This window comes from Malaclemys terrapin, chromosome 8, assembly GCF_027887155.1.
Source record: "Malaclemys terrapin pileata isolate rMalTer1 chromosome 8, rMalTer1.hap1, whole genome shotgun sequence".
Taxonomy (NCBI): Eukaryota; Metazoa; Chordata; order Testudines; family Emydidae; genus Malaclemys; species Malaclemys terrapin.
This window is the reverse complement of record NC_071512.1, coordinates 28,784,540-28,811,085: the sequence shown is the minus strand read 5'-3', so window position 1 is coordinate 28,811,085 and position 26,546 is coordinate 28,784,540. Positions and strand designations below refer to the sequence as shown.

Genomic DNA, 26,546 nt, shown 5'->3' with positions numbered 1-26,546 from the left:
TGAACTGTGGGATGAATAACAAGTCTATTAAACGCTGTGATGTAAAAAGAGACCATTGGAATCTTTTGTCAGAAGTGAACAACTAATCCCTTCTTCTTTTTCAGTCTTTTAAAAACTGCCCTCTCGGCAGATACACAGCACAGTGTTATAGATTAGTTTTAAATCCCAAAGGTGTGATACCCCAACAATACAAGCTGGCAGACACAATCCTTTATGTGTGTATGTGTCATTCTTGATCCGACAATAAAGAAGCTAGGCTAGCCAATCAGATGTTTGCCCTTTTCGCTTATTGATAAAAGTTATAAAAATAAAACTGTACTTTTATAGTCATGTTATTCTCTGACTGGTTGACACAGCCAGCTCTATTCTGTAAGACAATCAGAATGGAGCTTTTCAGTACTTCAGTTTTGCGCAGCTCACCAAAGCATCAATATCCATTTGACAAAAGGACAGCATCTACATAATTAATCATTTGGTATAACAGAAATAAAGTCATTGGAACAGGAGGTGTCAGAGGATAATAGTCTATAAATGTTGACATTTATATGTCAGAAGGAGACTATTGTCCTGTGACAATGTTCTTATTCCAGTGACATTATCTCTTAATTAAAAAAACATCATCCACTAAACTCCTTTCAATCTATCTTCGGTAACTGTGACTGTTTACACTGTGTCATATACAATGTTTGGGCCATGTCAGAAAGTTTCACACAAAGGAACAGTTAACCATTTTATTGCTGATCTCTTCTGTGGTATGCCAGCTGTGGCAGCATTCTCTGACGTGGTAATGTTGCATTGAAAACATGGTACCTGTTTTTTTTTTTCTTGTCATGGCATCAGAAAAGGGCCTGATCCTGCATTTTACTCAAATGAGCAGTTCCATTAACTTGAAGAATTAACTTAGATAAATCAGGGCAGCAGGGCTGGGGGGCTGATCTCATCAAGTTACACTATGATTAAAAACTGCCTACACCTTGTCTCAGCTAGGATTTTACAGTGAGATAGTTTACACAAGTTCATTACGTCACTGTAAAGAATCTACCTTTTTGTCCCTAAAGTCATAGCCAATGTTGCATTGGAGTGCAATGCACTCTGAATGTGGGTAAAGTAAACCTGACATGAAAGGCATCAGCAGAGCCAATTTACAACAGGTAATGATCATATTGTATTTGACTCAACTAAGATAGACAAAACTTCCCCTGCCTGTCCTGAGGTACTGCCATTTTCACAGAGTATGTATGGGAGTTTCCTCCAAGAACCTTATGTTATTTTTTTTCCTGCTCAAAAGTGCACTTATGATATGAATCTTTTGAGAACGGCTCCCTTAAAGTACTAGGGAGATATTGGTGTCTAAAGCACTGAAAAGTACACTCTTGTACCTTGAACCACTGTATAGGAAGCCTCCACAGAGGAGAGATTGGTAATGACTGTTACATCATCATCCCGGTTGGAATTCTCTATATCGATGGTAATAGATTTTTCCATTTCCCGGTGAAGGCTGGTCACCACTCCGGTGGGACGTGTTACATTGGTCAAGCGTCCTTCGTGGTCATAGCTAATAGATAAATTAATGAGAGCAAAATAAGCATGTGTATAATTATAGTCTTCATTTAATCTACATATTAATGCAGCAGCTTCCTGCTAAAATATGGCATGAAACAGATCTTGATCTTTTAGAACATTTTGAGTCGCTCAATACGCTGTATTTGAAAACTATCTATGGTTGTGAATTAAGGTTTTTCTAGACAAATTCTGGTCTCTATTGCACCAATGTAAATCCAGAATAACTCCAATTGAGTTAGTCTGGATTTACAACGTTGACACTGAGAACAGCATTAGGCCCAGAATCAATACATATTTTAATATCTGCAAGCCACTACAACTGGATTAGTTGCCTCTGGAATCTGTTAGAATTTGTTGCCAACAAGATATTGGATAAGAGAGAATTAGTTGATGTAATTTGTGAAAGGTTTTTCGAAAGTCCAGAAAAAGTCCTTCACAAGAGGCTATTAAGAAAAAATTCTGCCACAAATCAGCTAAGAAACAGAAAATAAAGAGCAAAAAAAAAAAAAAAAAAAAAAGGGGGAGGGGGGGAATTTTCAGTTTGGTAAAAGGTTAATGCTAGGGTGCCCCCAAAAGTCTGTATCAGGCTGCACCAGTGTGGACTAATATGTTTACCAATTATCAAAAAAGGGACAGAACAAGGAGGTGGTGAAATCTGCAGAAGACAAAATTATTTAGATTAAGACTAAAAAATCCATGAAGAACTTTAAAGTGATCTCAGAGCTAGGTGAATGCACAGCACAATGGCAGGTGAGATTTACCGCTAAATACAAGATAATTCAAATTGGAAAGAATAAGCTGAACAACTCATACACATTGCTGGGGTTTAAATTAATGCAAGAAAAGGAACTGGGCATCACTGTGGACAGCTCACTGAACATCTCTGCTCAAAGTGGAATGGAATAGAAAATATTCCTATGCCATTTATATAAATCAGAGGTATACTCTTGCATGGGACACAGTTCAGTTTGAATCGCCCTATCTTGAAACGCATGTAGCAGAAATGGAAGGGATGAAAATTACTAGAAACATGAAACAAGTATCATAAAAAGAGTGACTGAAGAGACTGGGACTGTTTAATTTAAGGGGGGATATGCTAGAGGTATACAAAATCATTGTATAAATGATACATAGAAATTGTACCCATCAATATATAGAGAAGTTAAATAGGACAATCTTACTTACTCCTGTCCCAATAGAAAAACAGAATTTTAACGAAGCTCCAGGCAGCACAGTTAGAACTGACAAAAGGAACTACTCCCCCCCCCCCACACACACAATGTATAATGACCCTGTGGAACTGCTTCCACTTATAAACAGCTGGTGGAGGCCACTCTCTGAAACAGAATTCTGGACTGCTCTGATTTGGTAAGGCAATTCCTATGTTCCTAAAATGAAGTCCCAGGGTGAAATCCTGGCTCCACTGAAGTTAATGGGCATTCTACCACTGATGTCAGTGGGTCCAGGATTTTGCCCCATGTTGTCCCTACAATATTGCCCAGGAGGGAATGTAAGTAGCAGAGTTAATGAGGTGTGGGTGAGACCAAGAGCTACCCTGGAAATAGGACATCATTGATTTTGCATAGGTCAGTTGATGAAAGCTTCCTTAATGGGTGATGCTGGTGGCTCATAAACTGATTTCCTGGAGTTAGGCAGCAGACAGATATAATGCATTTATTAAACAATGACTATGATGGAGCAGGATATTTCCTGGGAAATGATGAGTGCCTGGGAGAAGTTAGTACCTAAGACTCAGCTGGGAGCCATTAATCTTCAGGAAATGCTCTGACCCGGAGTTGTTATTACCACTGCAACATGACAAGAGGGGAAAGGTGAATGGATCCTTTTTTTATTTTATTTTTTGGTTAATGGGTGAAGTAGATTCAGTTGGCAAGTACTGGATTTTCCAAAGATTTAATGCACTGTGATTATCCAAGCATTTAGTCGCAAACATCTCTCAACATACATATTCAGGTTATAAATAATATATTGAAAGAAGACTTTATCCTTTCACCATTTTTGCCACATTGTTTGCAGGCCTCTCAAATTGTCCCAGGTATTGTTGATTACATTGTGCATCCCTTCTGCGTGTTTGTGCCAATATTTTATTCTGTATTCTATACAGAATTCTTATAATGTGTCCATTGCTCTAACATCTGAGCACCTAAATACCCTGTACACTCTTTAAGGCCTGCGTTCTGACCTTTAGAAGTTTAAAATATGCAACTGCTTGACAGGCTGTAGAAAGGATTTAGCTAGGTTGGTTTCAGATATGAAGCACAATAAAGGTATAACAGCAGCTTTTGCGCTAATGTGGAGATAGGCAAGGTGTATATCCACATACATTTAAATAGATCCTTATTCTGTGTCTTATAAAAATAAGTCTGATTCAAGGGAAAACTTCATCACTTTCTTGGGATACTCCAAAGGTCAAGTGGGATATTATCAGGGACCACTTCAAAGATCTATTCCTCATGCCCAAAAAACAAGCGTAAATTATCTTATGTGAACCTGCTGTCAGCTGTTGTATTACTCATGAACCTTGACTGTTCATAATGTGAATTAAGTGCATTTAAAAAAATAATTATGTAAAGCTTTTGGCAGATATAGATTGCGTAAAAAACAATGATGCCAAATAAGGCAGCATTGTATTTCAATAGGGCAATTGTTATGTTATGTTACTTTTTAGAAGATTTTTATGTGTGGTCATTTCACAACTCCACTATCCTACTACGATAAGGGGGACTCGTTATCTGTATTTGAATGTGAGGATGTAATGGTGTTGGAGGTAACACATATTGCCTTTACAGAGGGCAGACTTGATGATCCAATAGATTTTTCCATCTTTAATTGCTATGATCCTATATTTACCAAAACAAATGCAGCAATGATAGAGAGAGAGTTATCTCTCTGGAAATACTTCACACATTCAATCTAAAATGTAAACAGTGTGCTGTGTCGACAGGGATTCTCCTATATTTTATTTAACTATTACTTACCATCTCATTAACAAAACAGCTTTGTGCTGGGATGGACTCAGGATGTTAAAGAGTCACAGTAAATTGGCTACCCACGGTCAGCTCCATCTACATGACTCTATTTATCTTTTGTCACATTTTTCCATATGGAGAATTTGCATCTTTGGGTATGTCTATACCTACCTCCGGGTCCGGCGGTAAGTAATCAATCTTCTGGGATCGATTTATCGCGTCTTGTTTAGACGCGATAAATCGATCCCAGATCGATCCCGTAAGTGCTCGCCGTCGACGCCGGTACTCCTGCTCCACGAGAGGAGTACGCGGAGTCGACGGGGGAACCTGCCTGCCGCGTGTGGACCTGCGGTAAGTTCGAACTAAGATACTTCGACTTCAGCTACGTTATTCACGTAGCTGAAGTTGCGTATCTTAGTTCGAAGTGGGGGGTTAGTGTGGACCAGGCCTTACACACTGGGTTAAGTTTCGCCCTTTACACATTGTTTCCCACACACTTGGTATAACGCACATTCTTCTTGTAACTAAAAATGCCCCAGAGACACAGACAGCTTTGTGGATGGCATACTACAGATGTTTTGTAACCTAGACAGAGCGGATCATGTGGCTCTGTTCTTTAATTACATGAAAGAAATTTGGGCTGCAAGGGTATAGAATATGATCAGGGTGCTAATGCATATACAACTGGTGACATTCTAGATGAACAGAAAGCATAACCTTTCTTGTCTCCTGTCTGTATATTGTTATACATAGTACTTAGCCAGGCTGCAATACGTACTCGCAAAACAGAGGAGATAATTAGCTACTATCTATCTTTTCTCAAACATACTAATTCACTAATATAGTGCTTAATCCTGTACTACTTAGTACCAGGCATACTAGTACGTGGTGCTTAGCACCAGGAATAGTCCCACTGAAAGCACCTAGCAATTTTATGAACACTGAAAAAATAACATATAATACTTTCAAGATGCATGTCAGCACCTCGCAGAACATGCAAGTCATATTTCCACTTTAGTAGTCCGAGAAAACTTATCAGAAGTTTTCCTGTAAAATCACACCAAGATACTGTCTCAGTCATGACTTATAATTACCCTTAGGTAAATCAATATTGTAATTTTGAATTTTTTTGTAATTTAAAAAAATAATGATTTCTAATTATCATTTTTTTAAAATAAGTTTTTGTAGTTTGTAATTATTCTAAATTATTGTAATATTGCCATTTTATTCATCTAAATCTGTGCACTTGTAATTATTTTGCATCCATTCATTAAAATATGTGCTGTTTGATTTAAAGTGTAGTTTCTAGGAAACAAACTAGTTGCTACTGCCTGTGAACTTTGAACTATTGATAATCAATAACAACTAAGTAAAGGTCTATCTAAAATCCCATGCACATCTCCTCATCAGGATGTTTCACAAAAGTCAGATACAGTTAAAAATTTGATTCAGTGATCAGTATTTAGCATTCTCTTGTGCCTCAGTAATGTAACTAATTAAATATCTGACATATGTTAAAGAAACAGGCCTTTATGTGTTAAAGATAACAATTATGCAGCTTTATCTATACCAGGGGTAGGCAACCTATGGCACACGTACCAAAGGCGGCACGTGAGCTGATTTTCAGTGGCACTCACACTGCCTGGGGCCTGGCCACCAGTCTGGGGGCTCTGCATTTTAATTTAATTTTAAATGAAGCTTCTTAAACATTTTAAAAACCTTATTTACTTTACATACAACAGTAGTTTAATTATATATTATAGACTTATAGAAAAAGACCTTCTAAAAACATTTAAATGTATGACTGGCACACGAAACCTTAAGTGAGAGTGAATAAATGAAGACTTTGACACACCACTTCTGAAAGGTTGCCGACCTCTGATCTATAAGAGAGATGTTCAAATTAGTGGTCAAATTATACAGTGACCACCAGGTGGCACTGCCTTTCTTTTTTTATAAACCAAACACAAAACACAGATAATGCTGATGTGCATTGATAATTCAGTTATTTTTCCAGCTAGATCAACCAGTTACTTATGTTCAGGTATTGTTTTTTTTTTATTTTCTTACAAAAAGTCAGCAGTAGTAGACAACAATATGATGCTTTGGCACATGTTAGAGGTGCAAACCTATTGCTCAGAGGACAATCTTAGAAAAACAAATCTAGGTCCAGTCACTTGTAAATAAAGCTTGACAAATATTGTCCAAGTCTAACTTGGAAAAAATTACTACTAAATATATCACTAATTAAGTGTTTCATCAAAATTCTCACGCTCTAGATAGACAGTCTTGCCATAGTTAAAAGCCAAAATACTCACTTTTATATATTCAGCATATAGAGCGCTACTTATTTAGGAAACCCTCTTGTTGCCAAGTAAATTACAATAATACTATTAAGGACAAGATAATTGTTAGAGAAAATCTGGTTTGCTTTTCCAGCTTTTTAATATACCTAGGCACTTTATCTCTGATCCATTTCAGTTAAAGAGGAAATTCTGTCTTTTTTTAATCTACCTGCTCATGAAAACCAATGTGCTTTTGGTCTATCTACAAATTATATAAGTCACATTGGGGTCTTACAGATACCTTGGGATCTAATTTCCTCACCTATCTCAAGAATAAGCAATCAGTAAAATTAATCAACACTTTATCTCCTATATGTAATATGGGTCCAATATCCTGACATTTGAACAGCAAGACTTGTAATTTCAGTTCCAAAAGAAACTAATATTGAAGTCTCTTGACAAAGGCAGCCCTATGGGGTATAACCACAAATTATTGTGTAGTGAACTGGGCAGACCAGCTTGGAGAAGGGGACTTCTTTGCACTCCCACTTACAGCAAAGAAAGCTGGGCCCAATCCTGCAAACAGCAGTGTAAATGCAAGTTAGTGATCCTGCAAGATGCTAGCAATTTGCTGGGAGGTGGGGGAGCTCCCTCACCATCCATACTCTGCACTGGGACTTTAGGGTGCTCAGCAGCTCACAGGATGCATCCGTCTCAGGCCCTTATGCAAGGACGCTGCAAGATTGTTATAGTTAACAAAATCACACATGTGGCTCCAGTACCCTATTACATCAAGATTTAAAGGCCTGATTCAATGTTCATTGAAGCCAAAAGAAAGACTACCATTGATTTCAATGGGCATTATATTAGGCCCTAACCATGCTCACTTGAAAGAGAAATGCATACTCAACAAATTTAAAAAACTTTCTTACTCATAAAAGGTCGTCCACCCTGTTTCATCACTCTTTGTTGCCAAGAGCCCACTATTTCCATTGTAAGTCATTAATCCAAGTTCCAGGGTCTGGGTAGACACTACCTTGAGTCCACCATTCGTGCTGACAGCCAGTGTGACAATCTGATTGTCGGGCATCAGTAAATGGCGTGGCATTCCATTGTTATCCCGACGAATTTTTAAGGAGTTACCATTGTTATCGATCACCTCTGTGACATCGTTATCGGCGCTGTAGCTGAAATTATACAGATACTCTCCGGTAACAAGACTGAGGGTGTACTGGTGGATGCCATCAGCATTGAAGACATATAGCTCCTGTTCTCCTGGAGAAGCTGCCTCGTACTGGTTGACAGAGTTAAGAATGGGCCTGTTTTTACTAACAGCCCTAATGCGGATATTTCCAAGGTCAGCTATGTAGATAGTGCCATCTGGTGCCACAGCTAAGGAGGACGGGGAGTTTAAGATGGCGTCAGTGGCATAAGCATCATCCCCAGAATAGCAATTACAGTTGACGTCATTTTTGCAGTCACAGTCTGAAGCTGCCCCAGCTAGGAGGCAGATCTCTCCATTGGTGGTTACCTGGCGTAGTCGATTAATTTTTTTCTCATCTGTCTCACTGATATAAAGGACTCCTGTGTGTGAGATGGCAATTGCACTGGCTGACTCCAGCGCAGAGTGGATGGCCAGTTTGCTAAGGGAGTAGTCTATCCCAGGAACCTGACAGTGCATGGGACGTCCAGCGATGATGCTAACCTGGTGGTTTTCTGTGATCCGTAAAATGACGTTGTTCTCCAGGACATAAAGCGAGTTATCCATGGGATTGACAGCAAGATCAGTTGGCCACTCCAGCCGCACCTATGAACCACACGATAATTCATTATTATTGTATAACTCACACAAAAGAAATAAATTGTTTTCAACACATAACAATTATATGTGTAAATCATGGAACTAAGTGCTCTACTTAATACTTGCATGTATAAATTAAAGCTATGGACAGTGCTAACTTTGGTTAATTATGTATCTGTTGCAAAGGACTGAATGCTACATTACTGAAAGTCTACAGCAAGTACAGAAAAATAAAAGGCAATTATACAATAACTTCCATTATCTCAAACTCATTTCTCTATAACTGTGTAAATAACTTGTATTAACCACTGCAAGAGGGTAGGTTCATTCTTTTCAGTAACTAATTATATAAGCTGTTATCCTGCCCTGCATAATGTCATCAATACCCTCTAAATCCTTTTTCAGAGGAGTCTAACATACTGTATTTTCTACAGAGAATGGCCAGGCAATTATCCAAAGTAAATAGCCATCTGTTGTATGGCACATACACAAAGAGGAAGTAAAACTCTACCTGGGTGACATCCATGCTGGAATCACAGCTTAGTGGTCGAACAGCAGTTAGGTCATTAGAGCCCAGCAGAGTTGATATAATTCCATTCTGATCAACTTTCCGAATCATAGTGGCATCAACAAAATACATGAGCCCGTACTTATCCACTGCAATTCCTACAGGTTTGCAAAATAAGCAACAATCAGTGCTCTGGTCTCATGCTTTATTGATAAGTTTATTCCAAATATGGATGGTTACAAGGTGCTGCTTTTTTTTTCATCCCCATTTTTTCAGGCCTTCAGCCCTTGACGCTGCAGTCCAGATCCTCAGCTAAATCAATGTACCTCTATTGAAGTCAATGGAAGTATGCTGACTTATCCTGTGGTTTTTTAACAAGTCAACCTTAATCTTGAATCTTGCATTAACTCATTAATTTGACTTATGCTCTTTTCTGCCTCTGTATAAAGAAACTTGAAACTATTTTTTTTAAAGAAAGATTTTTCTCCTTGATTCTTACATGAAACATTCAGATTTCATTTCTCCTAGAAGACTCTATGTGTAATTCGAGAACTTGTAGGTTTTGACCCCATAGACATAATCAAAAATAACTGAGAGTGGAAGTGGTTTTCACTCAGGATGTTTTAAAATTCTTTGAGCTCCATTCCTCCCAACACTCAGGCCTGGTCTACAGTCAGAAATTAGGTTGGTATAACTACATAACTTGGGGTGTAAAAAATCCACACCCCTGAGCGTTGCAGTTAAATTGACCTAACCCCGCTGTAGACAGTGCTAGGTTGATGGGAGAATTCTCTCCGTTAACGTAGCTAGCACCTCTCAGAGAGCTGGAGTAACTATGCTGATGGGAGCAGCCCTCTCACTGACTTAGGAAACATCTTCACAGAAACACAGGGGGAGGGATACCTCAGTAGTTTGAGCATTGGTCTGCTAAACCCAGGGTTGTGAGTTCAATCCTGGAGGGGCCCATTTAGGGACCTGGGGCAAAAATCTGTCTGGGGATTGGTTCTGCCTTGAGCAGGGGGTTGGACTAGATGACCTCCTGTAGTCCCTGCCAACCCTGATATTCTAAGTGCTACAGCAGCCCCAGTGTTTTAAATGTAGACAAGCCCTTACACATGTGCTTAACTTTACACATGCCAGTAGTCCCATTGCATTCACTCAGGCTACTCGTGAAAATTTAAGCAACTGTGTAAGTGCTTGCAGAGTAAAAGCCTTTGTGGGGGGTTTTCTATTTGGTTTTAACAACACCTACTTAACGCAAATAATTAAAAGAAAAACTCTCTTTGCTAACAACTTGACAAACCCAACAACACCTACTTAACGCAAATAATTAAAAGAAAAACTCTCTTTGCTAACAACTTGACAAACCCACCCTTTTAATTAGAGGGCTCCAAAGCCACCGATTTCAGTGCTCCAAGCAAAATAGTGAAAACAAAACTATATTCCTGATTACATTTGAGATGAAAAAAATACTTAAAAATCCCCCAAAATCCTTTATGGCTTCTTACTATAAATTATAAAGAAGCTTAAAAAGACAGATCCATTTTTTCCCATTTGTAGGAATAGGCTAATGAACATCAGAACTGAAATTAAGAAAAATACTACAGCAGGCATCCCTCCTCTTCTCCAAAAGGGCTTGTGTTTCAAACAATGGTGTTTTCTCCTGTCTGCAAGTTTCCTTTTAGGAGGAAGCCCTATTCAGTGAAATCTCCTTTTGCAGCAAACAGTGAAGGGGTAATAAAGTTTGCTTTAACTAAAGCATGAACCCTTGCCAATCCGCTGTGATTAAAGCACAGAATAAAAATTACCAAGCAAGTAGTGATTTAATTACTAGAGAATTATATCCAGAACCAGTCTAGCCTCAGACAATTGCTTTCTCCAATCTCTTTTACTTCCTTTACCTCGAGGGCTCATTAGGGTTGCGTCCACTGCCTTCCCACCATCACCACATCTGGCTTCATCAAATGGCAGACACTGCTCTCCAGTCCCTGCCACCACTTCAGAGTTACCGGCCAGGTCTTTTGCACCAGTGAGGGATTTGACTCGGTAAATTCGTCGGCTGTTGGTGTCTGATACGTACAGTGAACCCGAAACGGGATCCACAGCTAGGTAGTATTTGTGGGCAGGGTTGTTGCTTTAGGAGGGAAAAACAGAAAACAGAGATGGCTGAGCAGTCTAAAAACATCCTAGACCTTTTGGCCGTAGACAGTTATCTGCCACTCAAAGAACTGGAAAGAACAGTTTGACATCTTAATATTCTGAGGGGTCTGAGTTACTTCCATTTAAGGACTTTGTTATACTTTCCTATTGAAACCCTTTATTTCCCACAGTGCTGATATATTACTGCTTCATTTGGGCACAATTCTTTTAAAAATACATTAGCTACAAGCTCTACAAATGGCTTGGCTTGTGTGCAACATGAACCAAAGAGAAGAAAAAAAGGAATGAAAAATAGATAATGTGTCTGGGTTCTGATTACAGACTGGTCAGTATTTTCTGAAGAGTGTGGCGCTTGCCCCTGCTTCTTAAAATCACTTTCTTGCTTTGCCCTTCCCTCCTCCCACTGTTATCCCTGTATGCTTGCCAGAAAGATGACTAGCCCCTGAGTTAGATGGATAAATCTGGCACTTAGTGTTCCTAAATGTTAAGTATCAATGGTTGCATGCTCAGAAGGATTAGTAATGAAAAAGTGAGACAGTGGAAGTGCCTTGCTTATGGAGTGAAGCTCTAAATCCACTACCAACTGGGCTGAATTCTGCACTGTGTTGAACCAATGTGCTGAGGAAACACTTTTTTCCAGTGTGTACTATCACATCTCTTTATTATTCCTTTGCCAGGGACTGTTTCCATAAAGCAAATGCTTAATATATTGAAGTAAACTAGTAAAGAACATTAGATTCTTCATTCAATACTGCTATAATAAGTTGAGAAGGAGGAAAGATGCTGCTATACTCTGATTTGGAAGCAGGGAGTAGTTGGAGGTACCTGCTCGAGGCCAAATCTCTTTGGTTCATCTCTAACTGTTGTCATTCTTGTAATTCCCTTGAAATCTCAGGAATGAGATCAAAGCACCAACCTCTGAGTCATGAATACTCTGACACCAAATTCATGAGGTCTTACATAAGTAGAAAGTAGGCGCATAACAAATTTATCCTTAAACCAAGTTTGTTCTCATTTGTTCTTAAAATAGTATACAAAGTTGGCCATGTAACTAAAATCAGAAAGAGCCCAAGTATTTGGCTTTTACCTGGGCTACTCTGCATGATTTGTTATAAAAATGGATGCTCAGATGTATTGCTATATCTCTAATGAAACTATAATTTTTGACAGCTTATCGAATTCTGGAACTATTTTAACAAACCATCTGCAAATTGTGAAATTTCAGTCAGCCATTAACACATATAACTAGAGCTGGAACAAGATTGATTCACATTAATGTGTTTTTAAACAAGATCTCTATTATATTTACCAGTCTTGTGAGCCTATGGTGACCTTATTTACGATCAATGGAGATTTTAAAAGTGTGGAGGACAAATGAGGACAGCAAGAGAAAAGGCAGGTTACTTACCAGTAAATGGAGTCATTTGCCTCCAAAGATCCACACTCCTGGATTCATATGGCAAAAGTGCATAACTCCAAGAGTGAGGATATGTCAAGGCAAGTTATGATGGAGAAAATAAGCCATTTCTTCATTAGACTCTCACTGGAAATATAGCCACTGGCACCTTCTGCAGATGGATTATCAGCAGTACACAGACAACTGTGCATATGTGAGGACAGCCAGATTTTGGGGAGTGAGGAGGGACAGAGAAAACACTCTCTATTGTAATCCTCCTTCTTTGCAACAGACTGACACTGCCTGTAATATGGCATGATTCTGAGTCAATAGCACATTCTGCACTTTGCTCAAAAACAGTAGATTCTGGAAAGGAGATTGATTTGGCTGAAATTAAATGGGAAGAGGTAATACCATCTGCAGAAGACTCAAAGGACCATAAAAATGAAGAGATGGAAGTACAATAAATAAATAGAAAATACTTGGCAGTTTTATCCCATGCAAGGATCGCAAAGCCCTTTACAAAGATGGGTAAGTACCGTTATACTCATTTCACAGAGGAGGAAACTGAGGCACAGAGCAATTAGGTGACTTGTGCAGTGAGATCAGTGGAACAGTTGGGATTAAAACTGAATCTCTCAGTCCTTTGTCTTGTCTTCTACAGCATAATGCCTTCCCACCAGGTCATCTCATCACCTCCTCTCCCTTCCTCTTTCCTCACCAAAAGATATTTAACTGAATTTTCTATCTTTGCTTTGGATAAGTGCTAGGTTCAAGGAAAAGCCCTTAAGATGTTGACTTTAGCTAACAGGACCTCTTAGCTTTCCAACAGATAAACATCCAGGCTCGTTAGTTAAAAAAAAAGTTTTAAATGTTGTTTTGATGCTTCCCCCTCTTTCATGCTGTTAGACATGCTTCCCTTTAACACTGAAGAGCAGGTTCTGTCACAATACTCACTTTGAGTAGTACCTCACTCTGCAAGTAGGTCCTACTGAAATCGAGGGGAAGTAAGGTATCAAGCACTGCAAGGTAGGGTGGCAGACTCTAGCCCACAGAGGGTGCCTTCTGGTCCTCTTCCTCTCTATCTTTCTTATGCAGTCATCAATATATACACTGACCTCACCGCCCCTCCCTGCCATCAGAATTCCATCCAGGCTATGATCATGATGCAGTGATCTCATTCAGAGCATTCATTATCATTTGTTTCAGCAACTCACTGGCACATATGCAGACCTGTTATATATGTGTTTGCTCTCCATTGTGAGCCGAACAAGGGGAGAGAGGGTGTGAGCCTATTCTCCAAACTCAGCAGCAAGCTCACAAGATATGAGGGGCTTTTTTCTCCAAGTTTGATAATGGGGCAAATCAAATTTGGCAGATGGAAACTGATCTAAAATGAAGCACCTTCATTACGCCCACAAAGAGCTAATGGCTTATTTTCTCAAATACAGACATGACATACTGTATATACTGTATTGGAGAAATAAAGAGTTCCCAAACTTGCATTTGACTAAGCAGCTTTGGCCTCTCCCTTTGCCATTAAAAAAATCCCTTTAATTCTTTATTAGATTTACACGAAGGCAGGGAATGTATCCTTTGTTTAAAAAGGTTTTTAATAAAATAATCAGTATTGCTTGGAGATACTCTACTACAAGGCCTCATCTCTTAGCGCTTACTAGTGAACATAACACTTAGTACTATGAGGTCAATGAGACTCAACCTGTCGGGAAGCAGGTTGCCTGGGAGTTGGCGTAGGCAGGTGTGGATCTTAGAGTCTGATTCTCCACTCACTTACACCAGAGTAACTCCATTCACTTCACTTATTTCTTCGATTTAAATACTAAGAAAAGCTGCCATACACAAAGCTCTAAGCGTCCTAACAATTAGTCAGATTTACAACTGCAACTAATAGCCACCCACCAGCACAAATAATCATACAAATAATGAATTGACTCCGCCTCCCTCTTGATTTACTCCATTGTGAGAGGGGAATCACACCATTAGGCCATGTATACTGGGCTCAGGAGAGATGGGGAACCATCAGACTATGATCCTCAAGGGACCATACACCATCTGGGGATTGCAGAACTCTTCATATGCTGACCACTCTCCTTGTTTTACTCCTCCTCTCAATTGGGGACTGTGAGGAAGAAGGCACAGGGGCTGGCTATGCCAGCTGTACAACTGCTGGGGACACCTGGCTAGTGGGTTTAGTGTTTATGTGGTACAAAAAGAGTTTTCCCTTTAATGCCTATGAACTAGAACTCTGTTCACGGCCTGGCTAAACTGCTGCGTAAGTCGCTGTAAGTTATGTCACTCAGGGGTGTGAAAAAATCACCCTGGAGCGACGTAGCTTACACTGACCTAAAGTGGTGTCTACTCTGCGCTATGTCAATGGGAGACGCTCTCCCGCCGACTTACCTTCTGCCTCTCGGGGAAGTGGAGTACTGAAGTTGCTGGGAAGGCACTTTGCCATCGACTTATCATGTCTTCACCAGACCCACTAAATCGATATCACTGCATCGATCACAGCAGCGCCAATTTTGCTTGCCAGTTTAGACAAGCCCTTAGAAATGGATTCTAAACTCCAGTTAAACTAACTAATCAATTATATAACCAGACCACCACATTGTTAATAGTCAGACAATAGAAAGAAAGAAAGAAAATCCAGAAAAAATTATTAATGAGTTGAAAATGAGTTTTTGACCCATTTCCAGTTCATTAATGTCTTTGTGAACCCTGTCCAGCATTTTCAAAAGCTACTGTTGTAGTTTGCTTCAACTGTTTAGACCAATTACAGACCGCAGGTAGAAATGCTTATGTAAAAGTTAACTTTGGGTTCATTATACTTGCATTCCACTAGAAATTCCTAATTACTGTCAGAACTTATTTGGTTTCTTTTTGACTGCATTTCATAATTGCTAACGTTTATCATATTCATAACACACAATTAGCACATAAAAATGTTACTATATTTGGTACATGAAAAACATTATGTTACACAAGAAGCACAACACAAAAAGCAAACACAGTGAAGCAAACAAACTGTATCAAATTATATGGGAAAGAGCTTTTGGTCTTACCTATGTTTAAACTCTTTATTTCTTTATAGAAAGGGAACAAAAGGAAAAAAAAAGAACAAACAGTTAGCTGAAGCATAGATGGTAAAGCATACATAGCATTTTGTTTTTATTTTACAAAAGGACACAAGAGAGGAAATCTCTCTTCAGCTCTAGCCTTAGGTTGGTTTCGGGATGAAGCACGCCAGGGGGTGTTGTAATCACCAGATAGTTCCCTGCTATGATACCCTCCCTCCAGGCATATTTTGCAAGACACTTTCTGGATCATTGAAATAATCACTATGTGGAAAAATGTTCATCTTGTGTGCTGAGAGAGAGGGGGGAAGAAGGTGGCAGTTTACCACATGGAACAGTGGGCTTAGCGGAGAGGTGTGGTTAATATACAGTGAAACCGGCACTAGGATCACTTCTAACAGTTGAAAGCAAACACTTTAAACTACCCAAAAGTAGTTTCCCAAAAGAATTTTTTTTAACCTTTAGACCAATTTCTACTAAGCAACACATTTTCCCCCTTTGGTCCCTGTGGTAGTTGCTTAAAGCAGGTTTGACTGTAAATGCAGCCATTGATCAAGAAACTCTCTAAGCTGATCAAAGTAATTCTTTGGTTACTGCTATTTGATAACAAAGCAATAAGAGACTGAACGACATGAACTGTGTTGTATCAATTGATGCCTAGTGTGCTGTCTAGGCACAAGGCCAAAAGGCAAGTGCCCTCTATATTCCCAGACGTGAATTAATATATTTTTTGCGCCTAGTGTGTGTTATTGTGTTTATACAATTTTGTTTAAAAATACACACTGAGTGGAATACCAATGATGTGCGTAACTCCTGAGCTGCAGCTCTTACAGCACAGTTGGAAGCTTGGAACTTTGCAAGGTTCACTCAGTAAATTGTGCCATGTAACAGTCCTGGCTCAAACTTCTTATTAGCCAGTGATATCAGTTGATGTCTTGGGGAAATTTTATCCTGCTTAGTGAAAGTGAAATATCATGCATGATTCTGTTCTTGTATACAATTTTACTCATTGTGATTTACACTGCATATGTAAGACCAGATTGGTATTTGTTATCTGCCACAAATGAAGGAATATTTTGGTATTAATTATGGAAATATTAGAAGCTTTAATAAAATTGCAAATATGCCAGTTTGGGATTCTGGTCCTGTTCATACCTAAGGGCCCAATTCTTCAAACCCCTACTCATGTAAGTCCTACAGATTTTAATGGGACCACTCTTCTGAGCGAGGATGTTTTCTATGAGTAACATTTGCAGGACTGGACCCAGATTCCTTTCTGAGAACACAGAGTTAAACCGACGAGTGTAAGTCCAAAGACTGTATCAAGCCTGTTGTAGATTTTCAACAGTACCCAACATGAAATAGCTTCATTGTTCATTGCTAGTAGTTGTTACAGAGGCCAAGAAAACTATGCTATGGAAAACAGACTAATAAAAGACAAGGGTAGCTGGATAGAAACATAAAGAAAGGATAAGCACCCCGACCTTTGCTGATGTGCTTTCTTACTTTTTTGACATATTCTAAAGAGGCTGAGATTGACACTTGTTCACCTGCACAGCCAGAAGGGAAGAGTGATCAAGCAAGTCCTCTTGTAAATTTTGGGCCAACATTTTCAAACTTGGAAGTCTACTGCTAGGCACCTATAAAAGTGACCTGATTTTCAGAGATGCTGAGGTGACATGGAAATAAATGCCTGATATTAGGCGCCTCAGTTTGAAAATGTTGGCCTTTACTTATAAACATTATAGAATCATAGAAATGTAGGGCTGGAAGGGACCTCAAGAAGTCATCAAGTCCAGTCTCCTGCACTGAGGTAGGACAAAGTAAACCCAAACCATCCCTGACGGGTGTTCATCCAACCTATTCTTAAATACCTCCAAAGATGGGGATTTCACAACATCCTTTGGAAGCTGATTACTTCTTGTCCTACCTTCAGTGGACATGAAGAATAATTAATCACCGCCCTCTTTATGACAGCCCTTAAAGACTGTTATCACATCCCCCATCAGTCTTCTTTTATCAAGACTAAACATGCCCAGTTTTTTTAACCTTTCCTCATAGGTCAGGTTTTCTAAACCTATTATCATTTTTGTTGCTCTTCTCTAGACACGTTCCAATTTCTCCACATCTTTCCTAAAGTGTGGTGCCCAGAATTGGACACAGTACTCCAGTTGAGGCCTCACCAGTGCTGAGTAGAACAGGACAGTTACCTCTTGCGTCTTACATACAACACTCCTGTTATTACACCTCAGAACAATATTAGCCCATTTCTCAGTTGCATCACATTGCTGACTTATATTCAATTTATGTTGCTCTATAATCCCTAAATCCTTTTCAGCAGTACTACCACCTAGCCAGTTATTCCCTATTTTGTAGTTGTGCATTTTGATTTTTTCCTAAGTGAAGTACTTTGCACTTATCTCTATTGAATTTTATTTTGTTGATTTCAGACCAATTCTCCAATTTGTCAAGGTCCTTTTGAATTCTCATTCGGTCCTCTGAACTGCTTGCAACCCCTCCCACCTTGTGCCGAGCTATGTGTCTGAAGGCAGGCTACAACCCAACTGAATGAATTAAATTAATCATATAAAATGAGGAGTCAGAGTGCAATGATGTTCTACAATGATAAATGTTTATGGTGGGTCACACAGCCACACAAACTACCTGCTCGGAACATATACTGATCTGCTAATAGGAAGCATGCCCAGTTTTATTTCACATCTGAGGATAAAAATCGTAAGTCTGTTTTCTAGAATGATGTTCCCAGGGGGTGAAGAGGCATTGATGTGCAGTGATGCACAAGACAGGTGTCAGGTAATGGGCTTAAGCATAGAGCGACCCTGATTCTGACCTCACTTATGCTAATATAAATCAGGATTCACTCCATTGAAGTTAACAGAATTACATCAGTGGAAAACTGGTGTGAGACCAGAACCAGGTTCATCATCTCTTCCTAGCCCAATCATTTTGTTGTGTTTCTCAGGCACTGAAAGTGAAGCGATTGGTTACTGGTAGTATCAGAGAAATAGGCTAGCTATTCGAATTCTCTTGAGGTGTTTGTCAGCTTTTTAAAGTTTACAAGAGCAGTAGTTTGATTATGCTGCATCTCTTGACAGCCAACAAGTGAGCTGCAGAAGGACCAAGAAGGTGTTCACGTAGGATCTAATCATATAGTTTTTCCTCACGTAATTAATTTGTCTCCAGAGACTGAGCAGTAAGAGTAAGGACTAGTCACAAGGGTGAGGGTTTTCAGGAATGGCCCTTTCCTCTCCCAGAGGGAAGAAAAAGGACAGTGAACAGAAATGGGTGAAATGGTCCACTTACACTGGTGCCTTTTCTATTTATGTGACCAAATCTTCAGCAATTGTTTGTGCACAGTGAGATAATTTTTAAGAATTATAGTATCCTGATTATGCATGTGGCTCTGTAATATCAACCTCATTTTAACTGCACTGACCAAATCTAAAGGAAGATATTTAAAAATGTGGGGAAGGGGGAAAGGAGTGGGGACAATGGCCACAAAAAAATGTTGATATCAAAAACTCTTCTGAACTCACAAGGCTTTTAAGCCCTGGCGTATTGCTCTGGCTCACCAATGATAGGCAGTCAATCCCATAGTCTTGAAAACTAGGTAGGCTTTGTCTAATAGTAAAGGGAGATTGTATTAAGTGATTAACAAAAAGAGATAAGTTGATTTCTTCTTTGATCATCTTCCATTTTTTCTCTATTAATATTCATTGCTCTATCATCCATAGATATTGAGCTATGCTTTTCTGTGCCCCATTTCTCCATTGGAAACTTATCAGGTGGCAAGTGACAATGTTTTAGAAAATTATAAAAAGGAATGGGAAAGTCTGATTTCAGCACAGGTTACATAAGTCAAAGGGCTACGTTTGACACCTTACCTTAATTCCAATATACTGGTGACATTCCTAGATGGGAAGATGCGCCGAATATAGTTAAAATCCCCAACAAAGAGGCTTCCATCAATTCCCACTGCAAGTGCCACAGGGGCCAAAAGCTTGTTTCCTTCTGCGAGACCATTGCAACTTGGACAGGAGATGCTTCTTCGGCGCCCATTCCCCATAATACTGGTAATCACGGCTGGCTGCTGAGTTAGAAACCGATTCTCTCCACTGCCTTTATGCAATATACCTAACAGTGAAGGGAAATGGAAGTGGTTACTATGATAATTTGGAAAGTTGACCTTTAGAGGGCCTGCTTTTAACAATTGATGTGACACTGGTTCAGGAATGTAAGGTGAAGTGCCTTCAGTTGCATGGTCTCACAACATTATAGTGAGGAGAGGGATAGTTGGTGTTTTCAGGGCAGCCTGAGCACAAGAATTACTCAACTAGCAGTAAAGTTAAAGGTGTAATGTTGGGTCGTATTAGAAGACACTACAAGTCATTATGAGTCAAACCACTGTCATACATCTCTTTCTTCTTCCATCCTACAGAGGCGGATTAAAGGAAGGCTACGGTTATAATGTCATCAACTAGAAAGCAAAACAAAGAGACAAAGAACTGAGAGCACTTGCCCCTGATAAGCTTAGCCCCTGAGCTTCCTCTGCCTTCAGTTTATTTGTATTATTATATGGACACTCCTGTGTCAGCTTTTCTGTCCTCTTCCTTCTTTGCCTCTCCCTCTCGCTGTCCTTCTCACCCAGGCAAGGACAGGAAAAGAGATGAAGGGAAAGAGAAGAAGGGGAAAAAGGAAAAAGTCAGAGACAAGAGCAAAATGCCTGAAGAGGCTTTCAAGGGCTAGAGAGAAAGTGTGGAAGGTAGAGGAGCATCCCCATTTCTGAGGGTGGGAGGAATGTCTGAATTGGGACTGCCAACCACTCTGAGGGATAATGTGAGTCCTGCCTCTTCTAGGTCTGCCAGGATACCCCAGCTCCAAACAGCACAGAAAAGCTACTGCTAACAATGTGGTCAAATAGTATGGAAAATACTGTAGGAAACTATCAGCTGCGTGTTCATTTGGAAATCCAATTATTACATCTTCAAGTGAAGAGGTTTATAGCACGGCCGTGAGTGCAGCTGTCACCACTGACAGCTGTAACAACCATGACACCATATGCAAGGGTGGAATGCACATGCTGGTACAATGCCACAAAGCTCAACCTGCCACATAGCATCCATGAAAGTACGTGTTAAATAAACTGACCTCACTGATTTTGAAAACGACACCTAGGCTTCTTGTGCAATTAACTATTCTGCAACTTGCTCATGCAAGCAACAGAAAGAAGGTTCCTGAAAAAAGTTTGCAAGGGTCACAAAAAAAAAAAATATGCTAAGTCTCCAACTCCCTTAGTCCTATTGGTAAAAAATGTGAAGAACAGGAACTGTTTTAGATCTGCCTGCATAGCTATTAGCTCAAGGCACTTAAAGTCTAAGACAGAGAGAGAGAAACAGAAGAAGTGATGACAGGAATGGACCAACAGGAATAACTGGAGAGAAAGGGAATAGTTAGCAACTGCATATTAAGTAGTTAATGGAGCTTTGCTTTGTTTTGCAATGCACAATTAACAATGTTATGACTGTAGAGGTATTTATCCTTTTTCAGACTAAGGCTATGTCTCCCTATATGTCTGTGAAGCACATGGCCCATTTTAGGTGCTTGTTCTAATATAAAGAATACTAATAATTTAATTGCTAAAAAATTACACAATTACATGGATCATACACACAAAGTGGTACAGTTACAGCAATAAAAATAACTTGTGTGCTGAATTCTTTGACATTTAAAGCCTCTTACTGACCCACAAATGCCACCTAAACTCTTTTTGACCAGCTTCTTGGGAATCTCTGGTGGCATAAGACTCCTTAAAATAAGTTTTTCACAAATTGACAGAGCCAATACTTCAGTTAGCTCATTAAACAGACATTTACAGTCATAGTCAAAACTGGCATTTACCAGAGTAACTGCTTTAACATATCAAAAAAATAGTGATACCATTATCTAAACCCAGTCTCCACTGACTTCTCAAGCCTGTACTTGGCTCTTCTGGAAATTATTTCACCCTGGCTAAAGTCTAGTCAAGTAAATTTGATGAAAGAAACAGCCAAAAAACTCAATACAACTAGCAGAACCAGAGTGTGCCAGAAGGTAAAAACATGGAAACACTATTTCTATATAATTTACCTCTAGAACCCAATGAGAAGAGGGCTGAAAAGTTAAAGTTACAATTAAATCTACTACCCCGTTTCCTGATGTCTTCAAAGCTGATGCAAATATTTCCACAAAGTGTCTGATGCTTGAAAACTGCTTTTACTTTCTATGCATCTCCCTCGCACCCAGTGGAAAAACACACAAAGCTCAGACCCTGTATGCCGGAAGAAATTGATCAAAGTATTTCTTGTTGGCTTTTGTGGTACTAGCTAACTGTCCTGACACTTTCTGGTTCCTAGTATTGCAAGTTCCTGACACCATGGTAGGTTCAAAGGAGGTGTTTTTTCAGGTTTGCCTGGGATAGAGTTATTGTGCAATGAACTAGAACTCTCTTCAGTTGCTAGTGCTGCAGCAACATCTTTGTGTAGCTGACTGCTTGCTGTGGCTGCAGAATGGATGGCTTAAAGGAAATGTAAACATATTCACACTGAAGAACACCTAAATGTTGCAAAATTTTCCAAAAGGAAAAAGTGTGGAAGGAGAGATTATTTATTATTTTTAGAATTGACCCAGTAGGCCACGGTGTTTGGCTTTCCTTGGGTGGTGGGGTAAATGGATTTGTTTAGTCAACCTGACATCATACAACCGTTGGCTAGATAACTTGGCAGTGTCTTTTGCAGTAGATCTGTGTTAGCATCAATAGGGGACTTCAGAGTCCTCTTCTGATGTCACTTGGTCTCTCTGATTGCCACATCCCTGGCCTCTGTTTTAACTTCTCTAAAAATCCTGTTCCCTGTGTCCAATTTGTGTTTGATATTATGACTATAACGGGTCTGGGGTTTCCCAGCTCACCCAGTTCATGTCTCTCAGTTTTCCCTAGGTTTATCTTTCAGGAGGATTACAGGAGCCAAAGGCAAAAACAAGGAATCAGGAAAAGGCTCGTGGAACATTGGCAGAATAAGGGGAGGAAGAAAAAGGATCAGTGGCGCAGAAGGAAAAGCTTGGAAATTTAAGAATGTGCTATTCTGTGGCAGGGTAAGAAGCAATTCTTGGAAAATGACACAATTATTCTTAGAAACAAAAACAGTTCTGAATCTACCAAACTTTTCAGAAATATAGTGAGAAAAGCAGTGGAACTGGATTTTTCAGAATTTAAATATAAACCATGCAATGAAGTTTTTACAGATGGACAGAAGTTGCTATGATGGCATGTAGTTCAGTAAACACATGGAATCAGTTAACTCACCACTCTTGACATTAAGAACATGATGTTTATCCAAAGACCAGCCGCCTAGATTTGAGGGATCTAGTTCAAAGCCTTGCAGCAGCGCTGTCCTCTTCTCCCATAAGATCAGGCTGGGGCACGTCTCATATTCAAACCCCACAGAAACTGGGGAAAAAATGGTGATGATTATTGCATAAGCAATGGACGAAAATGACTGGACAGTTTTTCAAATAGTAAAACAACTGGTTTCCAAACAGTAAGACAACTGGTTCCCAAACACTTTCTATGAGATGGAGTGATTATGCTCTCTTTTATTCCACAATATTAAACTCAGATCTTTGACTTAATTCAACCTTGAAACTTGATTCCCTTTTACTCTGTAGGGACCTGATGACCTTTTCATTGAATAATTGGCTTTGGGAAGTGACCAGTTTGATGAGGGGAGAGAGGGAAAAATCATTAAAAAAATCTAATAAAAATTCTGCTATTAAATGACAGGACAGGATTTTACTTTTAATTAGCCTGATATTCACCAGATTTATTTATTATATTTAATGGCATTTTTTTCATATGGTATATAACAGCTCATTTAAAATGGGATTATAGAAGGCTTGTATTGGCATGTATATGTATATACACACCCATACACTACATACATTAACCTGGGATCTGTGAATTATTGGGAGAAGAGGTGCTATCGTCTACAAGTCTTTAGAATAATGTGAAAGTGCAAGAGCAAGCAGATCTTTAAAATACGATTTTCTTTCCAGATTCACATTGCTTTAATGCGCATTTGTAAAATCCTTACATCAATTGTTCACATTTTCAGGTACAACTATAAAAGTTACAAAGTTTTTAAGGTCATTTCTTTTGTTGCTTGCTAGAATAAAAATCTCTAACTATGCAATTTAAAAATGGCTATAAAAGTGCTGGAATGACCCCTGCTAGAAAATACCATTTTAACTGTAAGCATACTACAATACACTAACAACAATATACACTAGATTCCAAGTGGATTAGAGTATGCATGCCATTCCAAAGGTTAGAATCACTTTTTACCAAACAGGATATATGGAGACCAAATTATTCCTTCTACTAAAAATGTGGATGAGGCTCAATCCTAGGATAAAACTGAATAAAGAAGGCAGAATTTGCATAGTTTGTATTTGGTCTATAGGTAAATTCTTGCAACAGTCCTTATTTCAGTATTCTTACTAAATCAGCCATTATAAGCACTACATTATCATTTGAAAGTTTTAGAGTTTGAATGTCATGACATACCTACAGCATCTGACAACCCATAAACCTTCTGACCATATGCATCAGTTTTGTCCCAGATAAATGTATATGCCAAATTAGGGGATGCCTGGAATGATTTTTGAAACAGATGCCCTTCCACTGCTACCATCAGATGAACTTTAATTAGATTCAGAGGCACAAGAGATTGGGTCATAGTGATCTTGAGCAAAGATTTGTATCCAGCAGTACGGGAACTCAGATAACAGAGCTTTATGTTGGAGCCAGGAAACTCGATTTCTTCATGAAGAACCTGGATGGAAACACAGAATAGACATAAAAAGAACAGGAGTACTTGTGGCACCTTAGAGACTAACAAATTTATTAGAGCATAAGCTTTCGTGGGCTACAGCCCACTTCTTCGGATGCATAGACTAGACATATTAAACTTGTCACTGTACACTTTATTTAGAAGAGATATCTGTTTGCACTTTACTTAAGAACTAACAACTTTCTACAGTTGAAAATTTGTATCCTTGCCATGCTGCAGTGATACAGTTTAGGTTATGATTTCTGGATTAATAATTGTGTGACACTATTATGTTTTCATTTTAAAAACAGTCTGTTGGAAAAATTGTAAATAAAAACAACAGCCTTTATTGCTAGATATATACATAGGGGCCACAAGAGGCTGCAATTATACGAACCTGCGACTACCACTGGCAATTGGTATAAAGCAAAAGGGATGCCAAGATGGAATAAACCAGCAATAATAATAATACCAGTGTAGATCATTAAATAACCCCTTATCGTTTATCCCCCTGACTAGCATAAGAGAAGGCAGCTTGTGGTTAGTTGCACATACAAAGTTTTTGCAAAATTCTCTTGAAATAGCCTCAGCTATAGTTAGAAATACACAGGACTTGATGTACAATGTGATAATGAGAGGCAGTAGGAGAGAGTGTAAGGTAGTCAAGAGAGATGCCTGGGTGAGATAAGCCTAGCACAGCTTCTACAAGCTTCATTAGAGAAGTCTGTCTTTTAGCTCATCTGTTAGAATCAATACACAAGGGTCCCAGTTGAAGTCCAGTGAGTGGATGGTGAAACTCTGATAATTGGGTGCATCATCTCTGATGTGTGGCTATCACAGTGAGTGATTGTTTCTACATTCTTTTCATTCCCACAATTCATACCTGGGTTTCTGGTACTATGGGATTCCGCCCAGGAGCATCACTGAAGAATGTTGAAAGTGGCGATGAAATGATGACTGGATCAGGACGGACAAAGCCACTTAAGTCGCAGCTGGGAATGGAGTTCTCCTCAGTTTTCATAACTAGTGTATCCATGGCGTAGAAGCTATTCCATGGCAGCCATACCGTCCTTTCTTGACTCATGAATGGGGCTCGCTCAAAGTGCAGAGTTAAGGAAGCCCCACCGTTTGCAATCAAGTCAAACCTAGGAAAATGTGGGCTTAACATAAGAGGTGACCAGATTGAATAGTTCCACAGTGATAGCATTCCCAGCAAATGGAAATTAACGATAAGCTTTAAAACACACATCCTGGCTCAGGCTATTCACAATGTGAAGTGGAACTGTTAACTTCTAAGCTGCTGGTTGAAATTCAGACATGATCAGCAGTAACTTAGGCTATGTCTACACTGGGCACTTTACAACGGCACAGCAGTGCTGTTACAGCAGTGCCGCTGTATGGTATCCAATGTAGCCGCTCTTTGTCCACAGGAGAGAGCTCTCCCACTGACAAAGCGCTGTCCACATTGGTGCTTTTAATCGGTAAAACTTTTGTCGATCAGGGGTTGTTTTCACACCCCGACCAACAAAAGTTTTACTGACGAAAGTGCAGTGAAGACATAAAGTCACTCTTACAAGTCTATTTCTTAAGGGAACAAAGGTCCACCTCCGAAAACCACTACCACCTCCACCAGATCTGATGTTAATCAGCACCCTCGTAAACATTCTCAGCAGAAACTGCAAGGGCTTACTGACCCTGGATACTGAATTATCTTTTCTCTCAAGGTCTGTCCCCCTGGAACAGCACTAGTGTATGGCACTGGTAAAGAAGTGATGGGAAACTTGTGCTGTTTCTGTTCTGTGGCTCAACAAAGAATTTTTGTCTACAGGACCAGTGATCTGGCACCTTTCAGAAGCACTAGAG

At 39.4% G+C, this 26,546-nt stretch overlaps 1 protein-coding gene across 3 annotated transcripts in view; it reads right to left on the bottom strand.

Moving 5' to 3' along the window:
* The window catches only part of TENM2 (teneurin transmembrane protein 2), a 1,031,222-nt gene that overhangs the window by 20,763 nt on the left and 983,913 nt on the right, over positions 1-26,546 (bottom strand). For all 3 annotated transcript variants that reach the window (XM_054036715.1, XM_054036716.1, XM_054036717.1), the window contains 9 exons: positions 25,567-25,828; positions 24,419-24,686; positions 23,159-23,302; positions 19,704-19,953; positions 15,787-15,807; positions 11,049-11,281; positions 9,151-9,305; positions 7,771-8,645; positions 1,380-1,555 (listed from right to left, as the gene is read on the bottom strand). In XM_054036715.1, the coding sequence (XP_053892690.1) occupies positions 1,380-1,555; positions 7,771-8,645; positions 9,151-9,305; positions 11,049-11,281; positions 15,787-15,807; positions 19,704-19,953; positions 23,159-23,302; positions 24,419-24,686; positions 25,567-25,828 (2,384 nt within the window). The remainder of the gene's footprint in view (positions 1-1,379; positions 1,556-7,770; positions 8,646-9,150; positions 9,306-11,048; positions 11,282-15,786; positions 15,808-19,703; positions 19,954-23,158; positions 23,303-24,418; positions 24,687-25,566; positions 25,829-26,546) is intronic.